Source organism: Polypterus senegalus, chromosome 16, assembly GCF_016835505.1.
Source record: "Polypterus senegalus isolate Bchr_013 chromosome 16, ASM1683550v1, whole genome shotgun sequence".
In the NCBI taxonomy this organism is placed as follows: domain Eukaryota; kingdom Metazoa; phylum Chordata; class Cladistia; order Polypteriformes; family Polypteridae; genus Polypterus; species Polypterus senegalus.
This window is the reverse complement of record NC_053169.1, coordinates 10,214,289-10,240,673: the sequence shown is the minus strand read 5'-3', so window position 1 is coordinate 10,240,673 and position 26,385 is coordinate 10,214,289. Positions and strand designations below refer to the sequence as shown.

General features: G+C 43.0%; 1 protein-coding gene across 2 annotated transcripts in view; it reads left to right on the top strand.

Moving 5' to 3' along the window:
• Window positions 1-26,385, top strand: part of khdrbs2 (KH domain containing, RNA binding, signal transduction associated 2) — a 344,899-nt gene that overhangs the window by 80,954 nt on the left and 237,560 nt on the right. For both annotated transcript variants that reach the window (XR_005630816.1, XM_039737811.1), the window contains exon 2: window positions 12,131-12,258. Coding sequence is in view for 1 of the 2 variants with exons in the window: in XM_039737811.1 (XP_039593745.1) it covers window positions 12,131-12,258 (128 nt within the window). In the remaining variant the exon portion in view is untranslated. The remainder of the gene's footprint in view (window positions 1-12,130; window positions 12,259-26,385) is intronic.

The window sequence follows — 26,385 nt, the reverse complement described above, 5'->3', positions numbered from 1 at the left end:
AAATAAAATATTCTTTTGTTTTTCTTGTTATCCTTTTGTTGAATAGTCTGTATTAAAATTGATTAAAGCATCAGCCTTTTAAAAACAAGTAAATATTTCAATTAAGGTCAAAATTGAAATCGTTTTTTTATTTGTACACCACTCTATACTTCCATTTGTATTGAATGAGTTTGAATTGTGGAATCGCAACGGCAAATTTAGAAGACATGGAGGGTGAGGAGCAAATGCGCTCTCTCTCTCTCGCCGCTAGAAACGTAACGTTCTTTCTTAACTAAATAATGCACCTTACCTGTCTATGTGTGTGTGAAGAATGCCGATGAGATATGAAACATAACCAGTAGTAAATTGATTAGTGAATAAGCGACTCTTTTGAGGTTCATATATTTGTAAATCTGACTCTGAAGGAGTCACCAGCCATGAAGCTCACCGCACGTCACTGATCTCAATGTATTTATTTTTTTTGATATTCTTCCACTCTCTCTGTCCGTTTGATTTACTCGACAGTGCCGACTGCTTCCACGTTAATGATGTCAGTGCCTGGCAGCCTCCTTCAGTCCGGTGCTCCTTTAGCGTTGATGTCAAATTGCTCAGAACCTCTGAATCTTCTTCTTCTTTTTATTGCTTCAGTCTCCCGCTTCTAAGAAATGATGCACTGCATTTCCTCAGCAGGGAATCCATCGTGTGAACAACATAATGGCTGCAGCGAAACAGGGACGCTTGCTTTTAAATGTTCAGCTGCATCGCTTCTCATCTTTAAAATAATAGAATCCGTCGGAGTGAAGACTTTGAATTCCGACATTAAAAGTTACGGTATTTACGAAACCAACGACTCGAGATCACATTTCACACGAAACAGGCCGGTCGGCTCTTTTGAATTGTGCTGTGCTGATGAAGGTGGTCAGTTGTTGCCCAGAATGGCTGCTAAATGATTTTGAATTTGGTGTGATGGTTTTGCCGGTTTTGCTGATCAAATGCACTTGTTATGCATGGTGGGCTTCATCCGGTATCCCCCCTCCACTTCTAACCACTGGAGCATTTCAGTCGGCCGTTCATCTGAATGCATTTTCATAAATTCCAACACGCTCTTTTGAGAAACACCAAATACCATGTTGTACCTGCCACCAGCACAAAATGTCTCTCCTTGAAATTTTTATCAGTTCTTCGTCACTTCAGAATAAACATCACGGGCACGACCAGCGAGCAAGACAGGCTTTGAAAAACACAGGCATTTTGAAATGATTGTGAAATTAGCTTACTTCAGACTGCTGTGTCCTATCGTTCCAGCCACACCTCATCACAGCAAGTGCCTCAGTCATGGATAGCACAGCATGAAGGGGACGAAGGGACAGCGAGACGGGACTTTGTGCAACCCACAGGGCTTTACATTGACTCACATCCATCACCAGTTTATTAAGAAAAAAACGTGCCATGCTGGCAGACATGGCAGGAAATATGTCGCCTGGGTGCCAGCTTGAGCTCAGACATCAGTGGTGGAGAAAAGCCTTCCAGATAACAACTATCTATCTATCTATCTATCTGTCTATCGTATAGTGTCTTCCATATCCTATCTATCTATCTATCTATCTATCTATCTATCTATCTATCTATCTATCTATCTATCTATCTATCTATCTATCTATCTATCTATCTATCTATCTATCTATCTGTTATATAGTGCCCTTCATCCATCTATCAATCTATTAATTATATAGTGCCTTTCATATCTATCTGTCTATCTATCTATCTATCTATCTATCTATATAGTGCCTTTCATATCTATCTGTCTATCTATCAATCTATTAATTATATAGTGCCTTTCCTATCTATCTATCTATCTATCTATCTATCTATCTATCTATCTATCTATTTATCTATCTATCTATCTAATTGTTATATAGTGCCATTCATCTATCTATCTACTAATTATATAGTGCCTTTCATATCTATCTATCTATCTATCTATCTATCTATCTATCTATCTATCTATCTAATTGTTATATAGTGCCATTCATCTATCTATCTATTAATTATATAGTGCCTTTCATATCTGTCTGTCTGTCTGTCATAAAGTATTAACTACCCCGAGGTCTGTAACATTGGATATCTACTCACAGGATATCGAACATCAAGTGCCAGCTACTGTCTTATTGAACTCAAAGGCAGCCAGGAGTGATTGAGCACCTGAACCCGTTGTTCTCAGAAGCGTTTATGCAGTCGGCGTCATTTTATGTTTTTCATCTGAACGCTCAACAGTTCCTGCCTAAAATCAATCGATGATTATATTTTTACTCTCTCTTCATAGAAGAAGCACTTAAAGATGCTCTCTAATCTCAGGGTCTCATAATTATGTAGAAGAACATCCAGAAGTGGTGTAAGTCGTGTGAGTCGATGTGTGGTGCTGCACTTTGGAGTGCAGGCTGCCACTGATAGCCTAAGAAGCTGAAACATCCATCTCAGTAACTTGAAGAAGGAAAGCAAGAGCAACAACTACAGGAGACACACAGGTGTTTTTCTTGTTTATTCCATGGCTCATCACCACAATGTTCACCACTGGAGGGCATAACATGTCATGTCGTCTGAGTAACTGTGGCCTCTTTTGAACTCAGCACATGAATGGTGAAATGGCATGAGGGCGACATACAGTTCAGCACCTTCCAGGAAAGGCCAAGACACTCAACGCATGAGGAAAGGATAACGTAAAACTGTAGGAAAAATATAAATAGAAAAATGAGAGAATCCAAAGACTACAAATTGGAATGTGTGTGTGTGCGACATAGCCTTCAGGTGCAAGTGAGGACTCCATGAAGCATTTTGAAAGATGGAACATTTTAAAACACAGAAATAACGCTATTTAGTTTAGTAAATCATTTTGTAACAGCGAGTGAGTCGTATTTGTTGAACATTATCCTGAAGAATTTGTTGATATTGAGTTGAATTCATCCGACCCTCGACTTTAATAAGGGCCTCAGTCCCTGAACTCGCCACACAGCCCCACAGCATGATGGGACCTCCACCAAATTTGACAGGAGGTAGCCGGTGTTTTTCTTGGAATGCGGTGTTCTTCTTCTGCCATGCAAAGTGCTTTTTGTTAGGACCACAATAACTCCATTTTTGTCTCATCAGTCCAAATCACTTTGTTCCCAAATGAATCTGGCTCATCTAAATGAGCATTTGATACAACAAGTGACTCTGTTTGTGGCGTGAGTGCAGAAAGGGCTTCTTTCTCATCACCCTGCCATACTGATGTTCTTTGTGCAAATTGCGTTGAATTGTAGAACGATGTCCAGATACACCATCTGCAGCGAGATGTTCTTGCAGGTCTTTGGAGGTGATCTGTGGGTTGTCTGTCACCATTCTCACAATCCTGCTCATATGTCGCTCCTGTATTTTTCTTGGCCTACCAGACCTGCTGGTTTAACAGCAACTGTGCCTGTGGCCTTCCATTTCCTGATTCCATTCCTTACAGTTGAAGCTGACAGTTTAAACCTCTGAGATGGCTTTTTGTAGCCTTCCCCTAATCCAGGAGACTCAACAATCTTTGTTTTCAGATCTTTGGAGAGTTGCTGTGAGGATCCCATGCTGTCTGTCACTCTTCAGAGGAGAGTCAAAGGGAAGGAAGCACAACTTGCAATTGACCACCTTAAATACCTTTGACCACTCATGATTGGACACTCCTGTCTATGAAGTTCAAGGCTTAACGAGCTCATCCAACCAAGTAATCAGCACTGAGCAGTGACAGGCATTCAAATCAGCACAATGACAAGGGGACCCACATTTGTGCACAGCCAGTTTTTCACATTTGATTTAATTTCATACAACTAAATACTGCGTCACTAAAAATCTTTGTTCAGAAAACACTGCAGGACTCAGATGTTCCTAGGAAATGAAAGACATAGCACTGTTATCTTTTGTGTTGAAAGGAGAGTCAGTTATTATGCAGGCTGAGAGGGGGTCCCAAACTTTTTCACATGACTGTATATATACAGTATATAGATATATATCTTGTGGATGCCAGGGGGTGTACAGCTTCCCAAACCCGGGCACAACAGACACTGAGCCCAAGGCCAGCACACAACACACTTTTATTCAACTGTGGGAAACACTTTTGACTCAGTTCCCACAGTGGGACAGTACAGTATAGCACCAAGCACCAAATCACTGTCTTTCTCTTCTTTGCCTCCACTCCCCCTCAAAAGCTTCATCCGACTCTGGCTTGCAAGTAATGGCAGCTGACCCCTTTAATAGAGCACCCGGAGCTGCTCCAGGTGTTCCACGGTCTCCTTCTGGCTGCACATCCTGGTGTGCCCTGCAGAGGAGGACTCAGCCATTCTTCATTCGCCTTCTGGTGGAGGTCACGAGCCCCAGCTGGGTTGAGGTTCACTGCTTCGTGGCACTGTAACAAGCCAGGGAGGGCTGCCCTCTGTCATCCTGGAGGAGGTATTACTCCATCCAAGCTCTTTACCCCAGTCCTTCTGTTATGGAGGCATCCCGGCCGAGTAAGAATCCCAGCTCTCCGTTACAATATATATATACAAAGTATATATATATGTATATATGTATATATATATGTATATATGTATATATATATATATATATATATCTATATATATATATATATATATATACTGCTCAAAAGAATTAAAGGAACACTTTTTAATCAGAGTATAGCATAAAGTCAATGAAACTTATGGGATATTAATCTGGTCAGTTAAGTAGCAGAGGGGTTGTTAATCAGTTTCAGCTGCTGTGGTGTTAATGAAATTAACAACAGATGCACTAGAGGGGCAACAATGAGATGACCCCAAAACAGGAATGGTTTAACAGGTGGAGGCCACTGACATTTTTCCCTCCTCATCTTTTCTGACTGTTTCTTCACTAGTTTTGCATTTGGCTACAGTCAGTGTCACTACTGGTAGCATGAGGCGATACCTGGACCCTACAGAGGTTGCACAGGTAGTCCAACTTCTCCAGGATGGCACATCAATACGTGTCATTGCCAGAAGGTTTGCTGTGTCTCCCTGCACAGTCTCAAGGGCATGGAGGAGATTCTAGGAGACAAGCAGTTACTCTAGGAGAGCTGGAGAGGGCCATAGAAGGTCCATAACCCATCAGCAGGACCAGTATCTGCTCCTTTGGGCAAGGAGGAACAGGATGAGCACTGCCAGAGCCCTACAAAATGACCTCCAGCAGGCCACTGGTGTGAATGTCTCTGACCAAACAACCAGAAAGACTTCATGAGGGTGACCCAAGGGCCCCATGTCCTCTAATGGGCCCTGAGCTCACTGCCCAGCAGCATGCAGCTCGATTGGCATTCGCCATAGAATACCAGAATTGGCAGATGCACCACTGGTGCCCTGTGCTTTACAGATGAGAGCAGGTTCACCCTGAGCACGTGACAGAAGTGAAAGGGTCTGGAGAAGCCATGGAGAACATTATGCTGCCTGTAACATCATTCAGCATGAGCAGTTTGGTGGTGGGTTAATGATTGTCTGGGGAGGCATATCCATGGAGGGTCACACAGACCGCTACAGGCTTGACAAAGGCACCTTGGCTGCCATTAGGTATCAGGATGAAATCCTTGGACCCATTGTCAGACCCTATGCTGGTACAGTGGCTCCTGGTGCACAACAATTCCTGGCCTCATGTGGTGAGAGTATGCAGGCAGTTCCTGGAGGATGAAGGAATTGATACCATTGACTGGCCACCACACTTTCCTGACCTAAATCCAATAGAACACCTCTGGGACATTATGTTTTGGTCCATCCAATGCCACCAGGTTGCACCTCAGACTGTCCAGGAGCTCAGTGATGCCCTGGTCCAGATCTGGGAGGAGATCCCCCACAACACCATCTGTCATCTCATTAGAAGCATGCACCGATGTTGTCAGGCATGTATACAAGAACACAGGGGCCATACAAAGTGCTGCGTACAATTTGAGTTGCTGCAATTAAATTTTGGCAAAATGGACTAGCCTGCCACATAATTTTTCACTCTGATTTTTGGGGTCTTTGAATTCAGGGCTCTGTAGGTTGATCATTTTCATTTCCATCAAACGATGTGGCATCCTTTCGTTCCTAACACATTACCCAGTCTATATCAGTATAGATATCCAGGAGAATTGAGATCTGATGTGTTGTCAAAGTGTTCCTTTAATTTTTTTGAGCAGTTTATATATATATATATATGTAGTACAGGCCAAAAGTTTGGACACACCTCCTCATTCAATGTGTTTTCTTTATTTTCATGACTGAAGGCATCACAACTATGAATGAACACATGTGGAGTTATGTACTAAAAAAAAAAAGGTGAAATGACTGAAAACATGTTTTATATTCTAGTTTCTTCAAAATAGCAGAGTGAAGGCAAAGGGGCCAACAAGTGCTAAACACCTCTGGGAACTCCTTCAAGACTGTTGGAAAACCATTTCAGGTGACTACCTGTTGAAGCTCATCGAGAGAATTCCAAGAGTGTGCAAAGCAGTAATCAGAGCAAAGGGTGGCTGTTGTGAAGAAACTAGAATATAAAACATGTTTTCAGTTATTTCACCTTTTTTTGTTAAGTACATAACTCCACATGTGTTCATTCATAGTTTTGATGCCTTCAGTGAGAATCTACCAATGTAAATGGTCATGAAAATAAAGAAAACACATTGAATGAGGAGGTGTGTCCAAACTTTTGGCCTGTACTGTATATATATATATATATATATATATATATATATATATATATATATATATATATATATATATATATACTTGCAAGCCACTGTGGCTAGAACTTTGAACTTGGTGTTTTCCGCTAGGAGTCGCTAGCTCCCAGGAAATACGTTCGTTTTGTAATTGTGGTTTCTTTTGTAACCTGAAACTATATAGATATAATATTAAAAGGTGATACTTCTCCCTTTTAATTATACAGTGATAAGAAATCACATAGGAGAAATAACTTTGCTTTCTTTAATGACAATTTACGCGGCACAACAGACAAGGAAGCCATGACGAGCCCATGTGTAGAGTCTGCCATATTTGTCACTGAGCTGGAAGGATTTTCCGGATCGGATGACGTTATCTCCCATCCGTCCGTCGGCTTCAAAGGTGTGCCGGGCAATGTTCCAAGGCTTTATACCCTTAATTCATGTGCAGGCCCCCACTTAGGTAAATCATGCCATTCCAAACAAGGAAATGGAGATCCAATGTCATGCTGACTCTGACACACAGAAATAGTACAATGCCCATTTTCGTAGTTGTCCTTTTCTTGTCTTCTAATGCTTGCCTAGAAGTTCTAAGTGATGAGCCCCAGTGTGCTAAATCTGGCCTTGTGTTAGCTGTACATGTGAGTGGGTTTATGAAATATTTTTTGTACAGACCACAGTGACATATCCTTATATATAATTTTATACTATCCGTATGTATGGTGTTCGTGTCAATACCTCGACTCAATACAAGTTAGAACCATCCAATGGGACTCTGCCTCTGTAGTTAGAACATCACGTGGCAAACGCGGATGCAGTATTGCATGATTGCCTAAGAATGTTCGAATGCTTCAGCTGGACGGCCGAGTATAGTAAGTCGGTGTTGGTTCGAGCAGATTACAGTAAGTTCGGTTGGTTTTGTAACGTTGGTTTGGTGGGGCGTACTTTCCAGGACTAACATCGTCAACTGACTTAAACCCTTCGACAGCTCCAGAACCGTAAGTAATTTAGAACGTATCGCCGTTTGCTTGGTACGTCGAAATCTATCTTTGGGCGGTTCGGTTTTGGCATCCGTCCTTCTGACATCTATTGGCAAACTGAGTAATGACGGCCGGGTATTAACAACGGTCATTGTTTAAATTTTAGCCGATCTCAGATCTAAAATGACCAACATAATTATTACTCCGACTCTGATTAGAGTCGTAAAATACGTTTTGTTTTGAAAATTTGTTTGCCGGAAAAAATCAAATGAGGTGCGGCGAAGAGCTGAGTTCACGTCTCGTAGCCCCGTTTCCACAGGAAGCTCTTCATTACATCGGCTGAAAAGATCTATTTTAAGACAAATCAGTGCCATGATAACAAAATCATGTCAAGGACTTAAAAAAACAAATGATTCTTTGCAGAGAAAGTATGGATTTCACAAATGTAGAATTTGTAGCCCGATTCAATTCGCTATTAAACATATACAGTAAACTTATTACACTTGGTCTTAATCAAAAGTGTATTACTTGATATAAGCCAGTGAAGCAAATAAAAACCAATGTGTCTTCCGGCACACCGCTAGTGCTGTGTGTATTTGTTGGAAGTGTGTGTTTTAGACTCCGTGTGTACAGCCAGGCAGCTGAATCAGGTTGGGTGGAAGCTTGTATGATAGTTAAAAGGAGGAAGCTCTTACATTGTCAGAGTAAACAGAGTAATCACACCGCTGCCACCAGTTGAAATTAAAAAAGAAAAAAAGAAACAAACGATCAGTCTTCCTGTGTGAGAGAGAAAACCTCTATAAAATGAGCAAACAATTACATACATAATGCATATGTGAGGGCACGCCGGGTTACTAGCCTGTGCGCTCACCGTGCTAATGGAAATTGCCACAAGTGATTTCATTTTCTTCTTTTTATTAAACCAAACAAAACAAAAACAAAAAAATCCCATTTGCAGTAATAAAATGAAAACTGTGCCCCGAGGTGTTGGCTCACATGTTGATTGTGAATATCTGCATGATTGATGGATGCCTGTTTGGCGACAACAATTCCTTCTAACAGGTTGGTCCATAAAAGGTGGTCTTGTTTCCCTGGATCTGCCATTTCAGGTGACGCTGCTAATGCGTCTCTCATGGAGGCGTTTCTGTACTGAGGGCCGGCCCCACCCTTATTCATCATTCATTCAGGAATTATCGGGTTAGAGGGGTCCTTTCATCGGATTGGCTGGCCCAGCGCTGTCTCAGCTGTGGAATGGCCAATAGGGGGAGGCAGCTTGATGGCCGAGGTCTCCAATTCCTCTTATATGATATCACCTACTGTACTTGTAATATTTTTATTTCACTATTATATTGTATTCAGGATGACTTGTGTTCGCTTCTGTGTATTGTATTGACCCCCCTTTGTTTTTGACACCCACTGCACGTGCAACCTACCTGGAAAGGGGTCTCTTTTTGACCTGCCTTTCCCAAGGAGTTTTTCCTTCTCGTCTGAAAGAGTCAAAGCTGGCTTGGGCCTGTTAAAGCCCATTGCAGCAGCCCTTGTGTGATTCTGGGCTACGCAAAAATAAATTGTATTGTGTTTTCCTTATTGCTTAAATGCTTAGAACAACCCTCAGCGCTGTCTTTTCTTTTTCAATTTTCTGTCACATACTCAAAGTAACTGCTTACCCATTAAAACCCTGCTTGTTGTAGTTTGTGAAATTGTCCTCGTATTTTGTTTCTAGCAGAGCAGCTGAACTCATTGGCCCTGCAGTGTCCTCTATGCCAGGGAGGGTGCCCCAACTCCAGGTTTTCATTCTCACCCTTTTCTTAATTAGTGACCTGTTTTTGTTGCTAATATCTGAAAATAAAGAAAGATGAAGGTCTCAGGAATGTTGATCTGCTCAGGACCCCCAAAACATTTTAGCAGAGCTTGTAGAAAAGAGAAAATCAAAAAATTCAGAAATGTCTGCTATTGCACAATGAGAGCAGCAACAAGCCATGGAATTAAAGAACAAGTTTAATTAATAGGACTCGGCGCCTAATGAAGCACCTGGTTGGAATTTCAGGCCTTGATTTGCAGTAGGTGGTCTTCTAACATTTCATTTCTGTTTCGGTGCCATTTAAGGAAAGAAATGAAGCGGTTGAGAAAAACGATGAAGAAATTCAAGAGAACAAACCTTAAACATCAAAGTTAATTAAAAGAGTTAATTAGCAGCACGAACAGGTCACTAATTAAGAAAAGGGTGAGAATGAAAACCTGCAGCCACTGCGGCCCTCCAGGACCAGAGTCGAGGACCCCTGCTCTTTACCTTTGGCTGCATGTGTGTGCACGTGCACCCTGAACGGTTCAGTTTATAGCTGGCGCTTGACGGCCTCCCCTTGATTTTAGTATTTGGTTTTTAATTTGCAATCCCTGTTCTTTAAACATGTTTTCACTTTGTCATTATGGGATGTTGAGAGTAGCTGGATGAGCTAAAGTGGCAGTGTATCTTCTTTAAATGAACTCCATAACACAATAAAGTGAAAGGGGGGTGTGAATACTTTCAGGATTCACCGTAGCAATGGCAGTTCGCCTAACCTGCATACCATTGGATTATGGGAAGAAAACGAGAGCACCATGAGGACACGGGTAGAACATGCAAACGCCACAAAGGGAACAGCCAGCATGCACACAACATGCAGTTTCCCTACACCGAGGTGTAGGCACTACCACCACAAGTTTTCTGCTTTGCATTATTAACTAACATATTCAAACACTGTGATGGGACAGGGCCATCAGTGAGCACCAAACCCCAAACACGATCACATAATCACAGTCCTGGGTTCAAATAAAGGTGTGTTTATTATGCAAAATACCTCCAAAATTGACAAATACATAAGCACAGGTTCTCCGTCTCCTCCAATCACATCTCGATTCCTCTCCCCACCAGACCAGCCTCCTCCAGTTAAGTGTCACTCTCTGTCCTCCCAGCTCCAATTCGCCTCGATAAGGGAGTGCGGCCCCTTTTATTGTTGAGTACTTCTGGTGCCAAGGCTGATGCCCAATGGAAGCCCACATATTGGGGAGCGCATCTCCCTGCAGCACCCACAGGCCCCAGCTGGGCTGTATTGCCAAACTACATCTCCCAGCATGCCCTACTGGTTCCCTGCTGGGTATCGATAGCCAGAGCGTCTCAGGGGAATAAAGAGTCCCCAGCGACATTTTCTTCCTTTGGTGGGCTATTTATCCATCCCTTCTGGAACCTTTCTCTCCCCTGGCCAGGTTACTCGTTTGCCTGTGCCACAATAAGACACAGGAAACATCAAAGGTTTGGGGCAGCCACCCATATAATATCCCTAGCTGCAAAATGGACATGTTTCTGTGAGTTGTGAATGGTACAATGTCCAAAATGGCAGCTTTAAAGTTCATGACCGGAAGTGACGTTACCTGGACTGGGACTGGAAGTGGCGTCTTCGAGCCTGGACGTGACATTAGCCAGGGCACCGATATCGGAAGTGACATCATCAATGACACCGGTACCGAAAGTGATGTCATCAATGGCACCGGTACCTAGTGGGATTTCCTGAGGATTCTCTGCAGAGGACGGAGAGAGTAAGTTAGTGCAGCTCGCCACCCCCTGGTCAGGTACTACTATTATTTAAGCCCTTGAGCTGCCTCCCATGGGCATGTGTGTGACACCTGCTAGAAGCCTCCCACCCAGGTAAGGAACCATCCCCATTCCTGGACAAGATGCCCGTCCATCCTGTATGCCACCTACAACATATATTGATACCCACATTACAACACTCACTACCTCCCTATCGGTTCATTGGTTTGATCAAAATAAACATTAAGACCCCCATGCCTGACAAGCCTTGTATCCCTTAGTCAGGGGTTTCTTAAATGTTTGTTTGTCGCAACCCAATCTTGCCCCCTTAGGGTCCCATGCTGTTGTTAAATGCCCTGATGATTGTCAGAATTTCCCCCTTGGAGGATCGCTTGTGATTATCAAAGGAGGGGAATTGGGAGGATCGAGGAAAATCGTCAGAGCAACATGGATTGCTTAATCAACCTTCACTGACCCACCATGACCCACTTCACAAACCAAACCATACGTGACCAATTCACATTCAATACAATGGTGACATGTGACCCACCCATGGCAGCACGTGACTGCATGTGGCTGCATTATTTATGAATCTCAGTCCTGGTCTGTTTCTCAGCATCTTGTGACCTTTTATAAGTTTATACGGCCATCATGTACAGGGTGCAGTGAAATTCTAACCTGAATGTACTAACATTTGTGGGGTCCTATTTATTTCCTTCAACTGTCATAGCAGCTCGATGTGAGCTCCATCAGTTCTTGCCATGACCCGCGCTCATTTGTGTCACTCATTTACAGTCACACGTGATGGCAGAGCAGTGGCTCCTTGTCATCTTAAGGACATTGCAAAGCACCTCAACATTATCATAACGCTTTTAACTTCGTTTTGTTTTGTAGAAATTGAGAAGTTTGAAGGAGAGGAAGAAAAACCTGAGGATGCGGAAAAGAAATACCTGGATGTCATCAGCAATAAGAATATCAAATTGTCGGAGCGAGTCCTCATTCCCGTCCAGCAGTATCCAAAGGTACAGTTCGGTGCATTTGTGTCTTTTAATGCTGGGTTACGCTAACTCTGTTGGTGTTGCTGGTGGAACTGCGAGGCAGCGTAGCTTCTCCACCTTTAAATTATCATAACAGTGATAACAGTGTATGTATTATCGTGGTATTTCCCTCTACTTACCCTTTACCTGTTTTTCCTCAAGGCTAAGTGTACTTGTCAAGTTTGTTATCGGGTTGGTCTTCTGTTGCACTTTAAGATTAACAGACACACACACACACATAACCATACGCATACACACAGACCCTCACCACAACAGTGCCCTATGAATGACACACACAGCTGATTAACCTCTAGCACTTTAAACCACACAAGTGCCTTATAAATAACACAGCCTGTCACTCTTCTGGCACCTCAAGAGACTTACTTATTATCGGCATGAACAACATACAATGTTTTAATGATATCTCAGACTTAAATATTACTTTTGGTCTACAAGAATACATTTAAACATACAAAGGCTCAGCACTCCTGACTATTGGCCATTTATCAGCCCACAGTGCCTTACTTTACATCCTGTTCCCTACTATTGGGTGGAGCTCTCACCCTCAGCCTTAATAAATCTCACAGCACAGAGCGTATGGCAAACCTCAAAGAAATCTAACTTATTACTTCAATCACTCTAGACATGAAGACAAAGCATAGAAAGTTAAAAGCAGCATGGCATTTATTACAGGAATAATAATACCAGTAGATCAAGGAATAATAGAAAATAGGACTTATAGAAAAGTTTGGATATATATATTCTTTAGAAAACAGCTTACGAAAAAGTAAAGATGACAAGGTTTAATGTTGCAGGTGGCTTGTGATCGAGCACTCGTAGTTGTTCAGGAGATGCTTTTCTGACGACCAGTGACGTTTTTCTCCCTTCTTCTTCCTCCCTCCTTCCTCTCTCACTCCTCAGATGAGGCATATTTATTCTAAAGTTCTATTGGATGGTTTTGCAAGATGTGATTGTTAGATATTTTGATTGGCTGGCTGTCAATATGATGAATAAATTTGCTGCCCGGGTTCCCAAACAATAAAACTTTTTTGATGTTCCCTGAGTTGTCAGCAGGTCTTCCTTTCCCAGGGTGTAAAATAATTCGATGTCCATCCTTTCTCAAGTTATAAAGAATTTGAGCCACCAGCATGTCTTCCTTTCTTTGTTGGAACAGCTGTTTTAAAAGTGAGATATAACTAGGAAGAGCATATGCTTTAATTTGTCCAGAATATAGTTCATCTGTTGTCTTGTCTTGAACAAAATCTAATGGAAATAGAATCCAAAATGTACAGATTTTGTACCCCACAACAGTGTGTACATCTTGAAAATGTGCACTGCAGGTACCACAACCTCCTTGGCGAAAACTACTACTATGTATTTTATAGGAATGATGTAACATCTAGTGGCAGCCATTTTGAAGCATTTCTTTTTTGGTGGCATCTTTTATTTTCAGTTCTAACGCAGAGCACTTTATAAAATCCGTATGAGTTAAGGGGATGGAGAATGGTGGATGTGTTATTGTGATATTTCCCTCTTCTTACGCTTTACCTGTTTTTGTCAGGGATAAGTGTACTCATCAGGTTCATTACTGAGCTGGTCTACAGTCGCACCTTACGATTAACACTCACATACATACATACTGTACATACGAGGGGGTGCCCAAAAATAAGAGGAATTGAAAAAAAAAATTGTTTTAATAATTTTTACTTCCTGAAACTTTAGTCTCCTTCAACATCCTCTCCATGTGAATGAATGCACTCGTCCCAACGGTTTTCCTATTTTTGGAATTTCTGAGGATGAACGTTGTTACCTACAGTGATTTTTCTTCGACTTCGTCCACGGTACAAGAATGCTTTGCTTTGAGTTCTTTTTTCATGTGAGGGAACAAGAAAAAGTCGCACAGAGCAAAGATCAAGGAGAGTAGGGAAAGGTGTCGTGAACTCCATGACACACAAGTCAATTCAGAACTCTCTTCATAAATTGCATTGCAAACGTTTTCAAGATTATGGAAGGTCAGCCAGATCTTGGTTGGTCTTCAAGTGACATTTCTCCTCGTTTGAAACGCGAAAGCCACGTGTAGACCTGTGTTTTTGGTAAAGCTTCCTCTTTAAAGGCAGTTTCAAGCATCACTGACATCAAAAGAGCAAGATGTGAACTCAATGAGACCACTCAGAGTGTCCTGTGGTGTTTGGCACCACCAGCATCTCCGTAAAGTCCCGTAAATCGTGAGTTGGGGCCTCCATGGATTGGCCTTCTTTTTCCAGCACATCCTACAGTTTGAGCTCTGGGATATTTGGGAGCCGAGTCAACACCTCAAACCCTTTGTCGTGTTCCTCCAACTGTTCCTGGACAAACCACCCGAGGATCAGTCCCTGTGATGCTAAAGGTCAGAGAGGGTGGAATGGAAGGGCTGGTGGTTGACCCTGTGGAAGTCAGAGGAGAGATGGAGCATGGTGAGGTCAGATGACATGTCGGTAGCGTCAATACAACAGTAAGTAGAGCCACAGTGAGCACATTGATCGGCGTGGCATGCAGTGTGTGCTTCTTCTTACGGCACTGGATGTCATCAGGTTAGAGCTAGGGGCCGAGAAATCGGCTTTTCTTTAGTAGACCTGCAAAGCACTTTTGAACCCGATTATCAGACCATCTAAGAGGAAAGAAAGAGAAGGAAAAAACACACCTAAGAACTTGATGAATATGAAACTGTCATCTAGAAGCCCTTCATCCAGAGCGGCATTTAGGAAGCAATCTCAGGTAGTCCGGGATGCTCGGTACTGTGGAAATGACTCAGCGTTTAATGAAACGAGAAAACCTTCTACCTACATAACACCCGCATCGTGATGATGTGTAACCTCGCATGCCGTGGGGACGGGATCTCCGCTTTGTCTCATGAGATCTTCAGGTGGGCTGCAGGCATCAGAACTGACATGGTAATGACTGATCCACACAGCTGTCACTTATGCCGCTTGGCATCTTGCTTGTTTGGGCATTTTAGAATGGAAGAAATCCTTATTGCACTGGCTGCCTGGTGGTGGAAAGTGCTGGCGGTGGTGGTGGTTTTGCAGCTAGCAAACTCGCTACTCCATTTTCTTGCAGCTTCCATTGCCAGATATTTCTCCAAAATTTAATACAAGAATTGAAGTTGAGCATAATATGTGTCATTTTTCATGTGCTGGGAAGGGGTGGCACGGTGGCACCGTAGTAGACCTGTTCACCAGGGTTCGAATCCCACCGGGGAGTCTGCATGGTTCTCCCCACATCTGCATGGGTTTCTGCTGGGTAAAGATTAGGTGGATTGGCACTCACACAGAACTGGAACTTCTCGCTGCCAGTGAGGCTGGCAAAAAGAAAACAATGTTGGCATCAAGTTTTGAACGTGCTGAAAGAACACCCTATGTACAAAGTCCATTATAACAAACCCCCTGTTATTAACAATCATTTTTTTTTCAGTCCCAAGCACTTGCTCTAATGGAATTTGACCAACATAAATTGTAGCCCACTAGGGGGCGCCCCCATTAGTCCCAAACACTAGCCACAAATCAACCAAACACAAAGTTAAATAAAGACTTATTCGTTTTACAAAATCCCCTTCAGGTGGGTAAAGGTGGTCCGGCACAGCACCGTGTAATATTCAAAATATGTACCAACGTCTACTTCTACTCCTCATCTCTGAGTGTTGCCCACCGCCTCTCAACTAGGACTTTCTGATACAGAGGTGGGGTGTGTGTCGGGTCCTAGTCCAGGGCTGGCTTAATGCATGGACACAATGGGCACTGGCCGGGGGTGCCAGGAGCATAGGGACCCACAATGTCTCTGATGCCTATTTATGTTTCTGTTTTGCTATCAGAATAGGGGTCCCAGTGAACTACCTTGCCTGGGGGCCTACGATGCTGGTGACACAGCCCTGGGACCTAGGAGTACTTGTAGTGCCACAGCACTGCACATCGACTTCAACTGGAGGGACTTCCAGGTCAGACGGAAAACCCACCCAAAGTAGCATTAGTGTTACCCTACAGCTCCCCCTGATGGTACCCAAGTACCCTGATAGGGCTGCCCCTCAGGGCTACAGCTACCAATATGCCCTGTGGGTGTACAAATGGGAGTTCCAGCAGAAGGATGCTCCCACCCTGTGCATAGGGGGTATATATGGCCCCGCAGGAAGCACCCCCATCCTTCCATTATGGCCCCTGGGCTGGTGCCTCTCCTTCCATATCCCGTCTTTCTGAACTTCCTACAGTGCCTTTTATAGTTAAACTCTTTTTATTTATTTATTTGTTTTTTATTTGTCCCATATTCAACCCGACACAATTTACAGAGACAATCCTTACACACCTTGTCACACGCTGTCACCTCAGGCTGGTGACTTTATATCCTCATTAGGAAGGATATAACACAATTATTTCAGGAGACCCTTTGCTCTTTACGGACTTCAGTTCCATATTTTAATTAGCACGGCCTTTGTTATTAGGGACAAAAAATGCAAATCCACGGTGATAAAAGAACAAAGTTAAAAATGTTTTCTTTGAGTTTATTAATGGTCACCATTACTCACTCTGTAGTTCATATCACGCTTGTCATGCCCGCTTCCTGTTGTGTCCGCCTTCTTGTAACAGAAGCTCTGGCACTGGCACTTTCTTTGTCTCTTTATTATATTCAAAAATCGGAAGTGGTCTCCCCGCGACTTTCTCGTCCAGTGACGTGCGGTGAGGTTCATGGCTGGTGAGGTGCCGACTCCTTCGGAGTCAGATTTACAAATACATGAACCCCAAAGAGTCGCTTATTCACTATTCAGTTGGCAGACAGCATGCACATCGACTACTGGTTATGTTTCATATCTCATCTTCATTCTTTACACACACACACGGGTAAAGCGCATATGTGGCTGTGAAAGAACGTTACATTTATACCGGCGAGGGAGAGAGAGAGAGAGCGCATAAAGAGCGCATTTGCTCCTCATACCTCCACGTGTTCCACAATTCACACTCATTCAATACAAATGAAAGTATAGAGTGGTGTACAAAAAAAAAACGGTTTTCAATTTTGACCTTAATTGAAATATTTAGTTGTTTGTAAAAGCTTTTAATTCTGATACTTTAATCAAGTTTAATACTGACTGTTCAACAAAAGGATAACAAGAAAAACAAAAGAATAATTCATTTAAGGTCAACATTTAATTTTTAAACATTGTATTGGTTTTTTTTCTTAGTCTGATCCCGTTTTTTGATTAAATTGAAAACTATTTATGGTCTTACCTTTATTTATAAATTAAGCCCATGCGCCTATCCTACTCCACGAAAATCTCCGCCACTTTCTTGTAAAAGTCCTCCTTATTTTCCTTTAGTTTTAAAAATCTTTAATCTTCCATTTTGACAGTCAGCCGGAACAAAATAATAAAAGTAAACGGGCCGCTACAGTGCACTTCACTTTCTGATATCCCGAACTAATTGGCGCCTCTGCGTAGAAGAACAGCAGCAACGAGAACCCGTTGGGCTCACATGCGCCCCCTTCAGGATGTCACGGTACTGTCTACCTCACTCGCCTTGTGCCTTTTCACTGCGGTTTTATGTCCGATCAGCAAGACTAAATATGTCACACACATTCATTAAAGATATTAGCCAGACTGTTGAAAATCAGGGTGTATAATAAACGTGTCCGCAAACCTTATATTGGCGACATAATGAGAGACAGCAGCAGGCATCAACCCCGTGAGTGAGGAGAGCGCAGTCCGACGGGAGGTTGTCGTAGCTGCACATCACGTTTCTCCCCTGTACTTGAACAGAAAATGCACAAATTCAGCAATTTTGTCTATTAAAATGATCAAAGTCATTGGAATTGTATAGAAAACAAATGTATAGCACAGACCAATTTATTTTATGTTATCATTATTAGTTTTTTTTTTTACTTTTCGAGCCTCACCTGCCTTCCCTGACCGCACCTCCCTTTATACTCAGATATGGGGATGGATATTTGAAGAGTAAACCGCAAGACAATGATTATATTTTTATATCATGTACAGTATATTAAAGAACCATCAACAACAAATCAAAGTACAACTTCCGGTTAGCGGAAATAGCGCAAAAGTTGATATAAATCTACGTTTTGTACCTAATACGTGTATGCGAAATTTAGTTGACCTAAGTAGTGAGAAGTCAAGCAAAATTACATCTTTTATTGGCTAACTAAAAAGATTACAATATGCAAAGCGTACTCAAATTACCGGGTATACATAAACACACACACACACTGACAGACACACAGACATAATTCCAAAAATGGTACTTTCAGACTCAGGTTGGTCTAAAACGTCGAGATTCATCAAAATCTCTACATCGAATTTTTGGACAATTACAATACTTTCCCTACACTTCGTATACAAGAACGAAAAAAAGTTTTCCGTGGGGCCCGCATTCTTCAGCCTTGACCACGCCCCTCAACACCGCTCGCCCAATCATTACTCTGACTGCGCGCGTCCTCTCTCCGCCCCACCCCGTGTCTCACTCAGTACTGCTAACTCGCCCTTACAGCGCAGTCAGTTATAACAGCAGGGCAGAAAAGCGAAGTATCTGTTCAAGAACGTCGAATTTTAGATCGCGATACAAAGAACAGCAGCAGAAGCTTATAATGAACGTCGAAAAAAAGAAAATGAACAAAAACGAGCTGCATATAATAAAAATCAAGAACAAAGAGAATCATCCAATAAACGGAAAAGAGAAAAATATCCTTAACAATAATCGAACAGAAATTCAAAAAAGCAATGTTTATGAAATGTAAGTTAGAGGATAAAGTAATTCATAATATTGTTTTTTAACAAGGCATTAATCTAATTTAACTTTTTGTTTACTTTTTATTATGTTTTACTTTTTACTGTTTTATTATTCATTGGTATTTAAAAGAGACAGTTGTAGTGAAATACTCAAGTAACTGATTTTCTATCTGTAATAACTAAGGACCAATCCGTCTTCCTCCCGCATCCCACATACTCTTTTACATACCAGCACTTTAAATACAATCGCTTTCTCTAACGGAGGGTCGTCTCGAAGCCCTTTGAGCGGCTCTGCAGCGCGCTCGCCCCCGGGGGTTGGCAAACAAAGCGAGCAGAGGGTAGAGCCCCCTAGTTTATCTTATTAAACCGTGGAGATCATTCTGGGACTTACACTTATGTAATTACTGCACTTCATTTTGATAGTTTTGATATTTTTATTTTCTTTGTTGTTCCCATAGTGAGTGAATTTCTGTTTAGGGATCAATAAAGTAATATATCTCTATCTATTAAAAAAAAAAAACTCAAATAAAATATAGGTTAGGGTCTCAAGGGGGGTAATCCCAATTAAATGACTGGGATGATAGGAGAGCAGATCAGTTAGGTGTGTGAAGACGCCACTGGTGATGCCAGTTGATCTCTGGGAGAGGCAGAGGACCCTGCATCTTTTGGGTCAACTGGTCAGCAGTGTTGGAAATGGAGGCCCTCTATATTGTATATGAGGCGATGGGTTCGGTGGAGCTAAGATCCAATAGACTAACTCAGGTTCAGATCTCTGTAGAAACACATGGACAAGTGGCTTCTCTGATTTCAACTACAAGCTCTAGTTTGGTCCCCACAGTCTCATCGAGACAAATGCACTCCGGATATCATGCATCTATGCTAGATGGCCAAAAGGATGTTGATGTACCACCAGACAACTAAGTTCAAGTGTTTTAGTTTTAACAGGAGCATAAAATCAAGGACAAAGACATGCGATCTCCATTGACAAACACTGCTTCATAGTGAAGACCTCATTATAGTTAAATAGATAAGTCGCTGAATGATAGACACAACTATACACAATAAACGCATTAAAGGTACCATACCATGTAATAGCAAGAGGGGTACGATAGGCTTCATGAAGGGGATGGATGGACATTTACCTGCTTAGAAGATCCACGTAATAAAAGGACAGCAGAAAAAAGTTCCTATCACGGCTATTGACTCCCAAGTGAGCTAGCGATCAGCATTCCTTTGTTGGATTCTCTGTATGCATACCTGTGGGGCAACCTTGGACTGCAGTTGGGGTGTGTTTGTCTGTTGGTGCCAGACGTGATGGTTCAGCTGCCCAAATGGGATTTTCAGTTTAGAATTATGAGATGCATTTGAAAGGGGGCTAAAATCCTCAACTAACAGCTGTTAACAACCACAGATAGATAGATAGATAGATAGATAGATAGATAGATAGATAGATAGATAGAGAGGCACTATATAATAAATAGATAGATAGATAGATAGATATGAAAGGCACTATATGATAGATAGATAGATTTGAAAGGCACTATATAATAGATAGGTAGGTAGATAGATAGATATGAAAGGCACTATATAATAGATATGAAAGGCACTATATGATAGATAGATAGATAGATAGATAGATAAAGATAGATATGAAACACTATATAATAGATAGATTGATATGAAAGGCACTATATGATAGATATGAAATGCACTATATAATGGGTAGGAAGATAGGAAATATGGAGTGGTTGCTCTGAGGCTAGGGTCTGCACTGGTAATCAGAAGGTTGCTGGTTCAAATACTGTAAATGCCAAAAGGGAGTCTGCTCTGTTGGGCCCTTGAGTAAGGCCCTTAACCTGCAATTGCTGAGCACTTTGAGTAGTGAGAAAAGCGCTATATAAATGCTGGCGCCCTGCCCGGGGTTTGTTTCCTGCCTTGCGCCCTGTGTTGGCTGGGATTGACCCCCGTAACCTGTAGTTAGGATGTAGCGGGTTGGATAATGGATGGATGTATAGATAGGAAATGCACTATGTAATATAGACAGATAGATAGAGTCAGTATATAATAGATATGAGAGGTGCTGTATGATCAGAGACAGAGAGATACAGTAAGTCGCTATAAGACAGATCAATAGCTCTATAGAGAGGAGGCCTCTGGTGCTGTGGCTTTTTCTGTGTGTGTCTTCCTCAGTTGTCCCCTTACGTGGTCTTCAGTTATGGAGAGCCCACACACTATGGTCAGAGACGGTCTCCTCACTGGTAGTGTCACTTATATTCTGCTCCCTTTGACACCCTTTGTCATTCACACAGTTGGCCAGTCCCCCTCCTGTCTTTGCTCCACACCACACTGGGTCTCTGAGTGGTTGGTGTAGTAGGGGTCCTGTGGGGGCCACTGGTCATGTTCTAATATAATATGTAAAGAATGGGGTTGGTGGTTTGCATTCCTAAGATGCCCTTCATTTTCATTTAAAACTCAGTAATCCCCTGTGACTGCATTACTTGACAGGTTTGTGACTTTGTCACTGCATTCTGGCAGATTTGAAATAGAAAAGCATCCAAACATCCACCTGGAGGTTGTGTGACTGAATGTCTGCAACTGTTGACAGAAAGCCAGCGAGCCTGAATTATCCCTTCATCTGAGGCGACTGAGCACGATACGCTTTGTTGATTTAAAAACTTGGCATGTTTATGTGAATCGCGCTTAAGCGCATAACCAGCATGGCAACCGAAAATCTGTTTATGATGCATTTTGTAAATATGTTCACCATCTATCAATAAGCAAAAGCGCATTTTCATTATGACCCTCAAGAACAACATGACAGGAGGGGCTGAAAATGGAGCATTTGGTGGAGCTGGGATTTCAAATGTGACATGGCCGGCACATTGTGCCATGTCATTTTACTATCAGCTGTTGTGCTCTGTGCCCGCCAGCGCTTGTTAGAACGGCAGAAGTGAAAAGCACTCCACTATTTTTAACAGGAGAGCCTGAGTTGTGTCTGGCAGGAAGAAGCAAAGAAGTGGAAAGAGCCGGGCAACTGATACGTCTGCAAATGATGGAAACTGAAAACCGTAGCAGACTCTAAGCGGACATAACTTAAGTCATTTTGTTACTTTAAAGATACAGTGAATTTAGAAAGTCTTCAGACCCCCTCACTTTCGTCGTGTTTTCGATTTTATTTAGAAATGGATACATTTGCCATTGTTCCCACTCAGTAACCCACAATGACAACGTAAAAACACAGTTTCAGAAACATTTGCAAATTAATTAAAATCAAACTTGGAACTTTGAAGTATTCAGACCCTTAATTCAGTGCTTTGCTGAATCCCCTTTGGCAGCAACTTACAGCATCAAGTCTTCTTGGGAGAGTCTGTACAAGCTTGGCACCCCTGAATTTGGGCAGCATGTCCCATTCTTCCTGGCTGAACTTCTTCAACAGGTTTGATCACCCTAACCCGCTCTCGCCTCACAGTACTGCACCCTCCACCCACCCTTCAGCTGATACCAGCATAGGAGAGACATCCTCACCCACAATTACAGCAGCCCAGGTGAGCAGAGAGCTGAGGAGACTTCATGCCAGCAAAGCAGCGGGTCCAGATGAAGTATCACCACGACTGTTGAAGGCCTGTGCGTTGGAGCTGGGGAGTCCTCTACAGCGCTTCTTCAACCTGAGCCTGGAACAGGGGAGAGTCCCGAGGCTTTGGAAAACATCTTGTATCACTCCACTCCCAAAGGTATCACGTCCTAGTGAGCTGAATGACTTGTGGCCTGTTGCTGTGATGTCACATGTGATGAAGACCATGGAGCGGCTGCTGCTTCACCACCTGAGGCCACAGGTCCGCCACGCCCTCGACCCTCTGGTGTTCACATACCAGGAGAAGGTGGCAGTGGAGGATGCCATCATCTATATGCTACACCGATCCCTCTCCCACTTGGACAGAGGCAGTGGTGCTGTAAGAATTATGTTTCTGGACTTCTCTAGCGCCTTCAACACCATCCAACCTCTGCTCCTTAGGGACAAGCTGACAGAGATGGCAGTAGATTCACACCTGGTGCCATGGATCGTGGACTATCTTACAGACAGACCTCAGTATGTGCATCTCGGGAACTGCAAGTCTGACATTGTGGTCAGCAACACAGGAGCTCCGCAGGGGACTGGACTTTCTCCGGTCCTGTTCAGCCAACATACATCAGACTTCCAATACAACTCGGAGTCCTGCCACGTGCAAAAGTTCGCCGACGACACTGCTATGGTGGCTGTGTCAGGAGTGGGCAGGAGAAGGACTATAGGAACCTAATCAAGGACTTTCTTAAATGGTGCGACTCAAACCACTTAAAACTGAACACCAGCAAAACCAAGGAGCTTGTGGTGGATTTTAGGAGGCCCAGGCCCCTCATGGACCCCGTGATCATCAGAGGTGACTGTGCAGAGGGTGCAGACCTGTAAATATCTGGGAGTGCAGCTGGATGATAAACTGGACTGGACTGCCAATACTGACGCTCTGTGTAAGAGAGGACAGAGCCGACTATACTTCATTAGAAGGCTGGCGTCCTTCAACATTTGCAATAAGATGCTGCAGATGTTCTACCAGACGGTTGTGGTGAGCGCCCTCTTCTACGCGGTGGTGTGCTGGGGAGGCAGCATAAAGAAGAGGGACACCTCACACCTGAACAAACTGGTGAGGAAGGCAGACTATTGTAGGCACGGAGCTGGACAGTTTGACATCCGTGGCAGAGCGACGGGCGCTGAGCAGACTCCTGTCAATCATGGAGAATCCACTGCATCCACTGAACAGGATCATCTCCAGACAGAGGAGCAGCGTCGGTGACAGACTGAGGAGACCCCACACTATGCGACTCGGGGGGTAAACGTTAACATTATACAAAGTTATTGTCTGTTATACCTGCATTGTTATCACTCTTTAATTTAATATTGTTTTTTATTAGTATGCTGCTGCTGGAGTATGGGAATTTCACCTTGGGATTAATAAAGTATCTATCTATCTATCTATCTATCTATCTATCTATCTATCTATCTATCTATCTATCTATCTATCTATCTATCTATCTATCTATCTATCTAATCCTGCCTACTACACTATCTATCTATCTATCTATCTATCTATCTATCTATCTATCTATCTATCTATCTATCTATCTATCTATCTATCTATCTATCTATCTATCTATTTCCTTTAGTCTGGATAGGAAGTGTCTGTGGGCTGCCATCTTGGGGTCTCTCCACACCAACGTGCTATGGAGTTTAAGGGTGTACTCACACTGGCAATTCGTTTCTGAGCACGTTTGTCCGCATGTAACTCCCCCCCAGATTGTGAAAGTTTGACTAGTGTGATCACTCCATGCCACACCGGCCCCCCTTGGAAGAGGTGTGCCTGCACCTGATCACCAAATGTGCCTGAGCGTAGAACACAGACATGACGTCAAGTCAGATGGTGCAATTTTCATGTCATTTGATTCCATTAAGGTTTTTACTCTCACCTTACACATGAATGTGAATTGTAGTTGGCAAGAAAATCTGCAAACTTCTCCCTTAACATCATTTGTCACCGTAAAACTATTCTCGGACATGCAGCATAATTATCAGCAAAACGCTGTGCCGCACACTCAATAAATATATGAGGGTAGAGCGTCATCCTGCCCTACACGACTCCAGGAACAACCACAAAATAAAGAAAATCATTTGGACATGCTTGCTGTCACTCAGTGTTTGGATCTTGTTTTGGCTTTACATAAAGTCACAAGGTGATGATGAAAGCAGACGCGGGCCCAGAACGTTAAGCACAGGCGCAGTGTGAGTGCAGGCCATCAGGGGGCGTAGGGTGGGGGTGACAGTCACGCTTGGCCACAGTACAGAACAAACATGCCAAGTCTGGGCCACTCAAGGGCACTTGTCCTAAAGCCACTCTGGCGTTGTCTTGGCTCTACGTTTCAGGTCATTATGGTGCTGAGAGGTGAACCATCGCCCCAAGCGTGAGGTGGTCTGCCCTCTTGTAGCGGTTACTATATATTATTTTCCATGTACAGTAAAGCCTTAATTATCCATCAGGGGTTGGGACCGAGGTAGTGATGGATAAGAGAAAAGACGGATAACAGAACAGCTACTTTAAAATGATCTACTTTACAGTAGATTAGTTTAGTGAATAGACTTATTTACAAAAAAAATATAGTATAGTTAGTCATTGTCCAACCCGCTATATCCTAACACAGGGTCACGGGGGTCTGCTGGAACCAATCCCAGCCACCACAGGGCACAAGGCAGGAACAAACCCCAGGCAGGGTACCAGCCCACCACAGACCTGGTTTTGCTTCTCCAGGTCCTCACTGTGTGGAGTCTGCATGTTCTCCCCGTGTCTGCGTTGGTTTCCTCCCGCAGTCTAAAGAGATGCAGGTTAGGTGCATTGGCGATCCTAAAATGTCCCTAGTGTGTGTTTGGTGTGTGTGTGTGTGTGTGTGTGTGTGTGCCCTGCGGTGGGCTGGTGCCCTGCCTGGGGTTTGTTTCCTGCCTTGCACCCTGTGTTGGCTGGGATTGGCTCCAGCAGACCCCGTGACCCTGTAGTTAGGATGTGGTGGATTAGATAATGAATGGATGTTAAGAATGGAGCTGTCAGGTATCTTTCAAGCAACATTTTGATCATTTTGTATTTTTTTTTTAATAAAACCTGGTCTTCTTCCTTGCCATTCTTCCATAAAGACCCCTTTTTTCAAGGCACATGCACAGTATGTGAGGTCTGATGGCTGATGCTTGGACAGTTCGATACCCACCACTGACTGGGGTGTGTATTCCTGGGCAAGTCACTTCACACACTGGTGGTCACACACACCAGCAATATGGAGAGAGTTGGAGTGTGACATCGGAGTCTTTTTTGCTGAAGCATCACTTGAGTAAATACACGTAATGTCAATGGAGAAGTCGTTGGTCCTGATTTCACAGTCTGTGGCGCCGGAGAGCAGCTCCTCCATAACCACACAGCCCCTGAGTGCCATTACATCGCACTTTAAAGTAACCCAGAATTAAAATGTCCTATGGCTTCATTTTTGCTGCAGATACTGTAATATAATCATAACCTTCTCAACTCAGTTCAGTTCACCTGTGTATAGTGCTTGTTACAGATGAGAAGGATATAACAAAGTGATGCAGACCAGCCAGTACTCCACTTAATTTGCTCAATTATGGAAAAGTAAAAAAGTTTGAGGCAAAAAGGTATTGGGGACATTGTCGCATCCCTCTCTTCTTTGATTTGTCAGCTGCACATCCATAATGTGAGTCTCCTGTTCCATCACATCCCAAATGTGCTCATTGGATTGAGATATGGGGCCCCATGCATAACGGC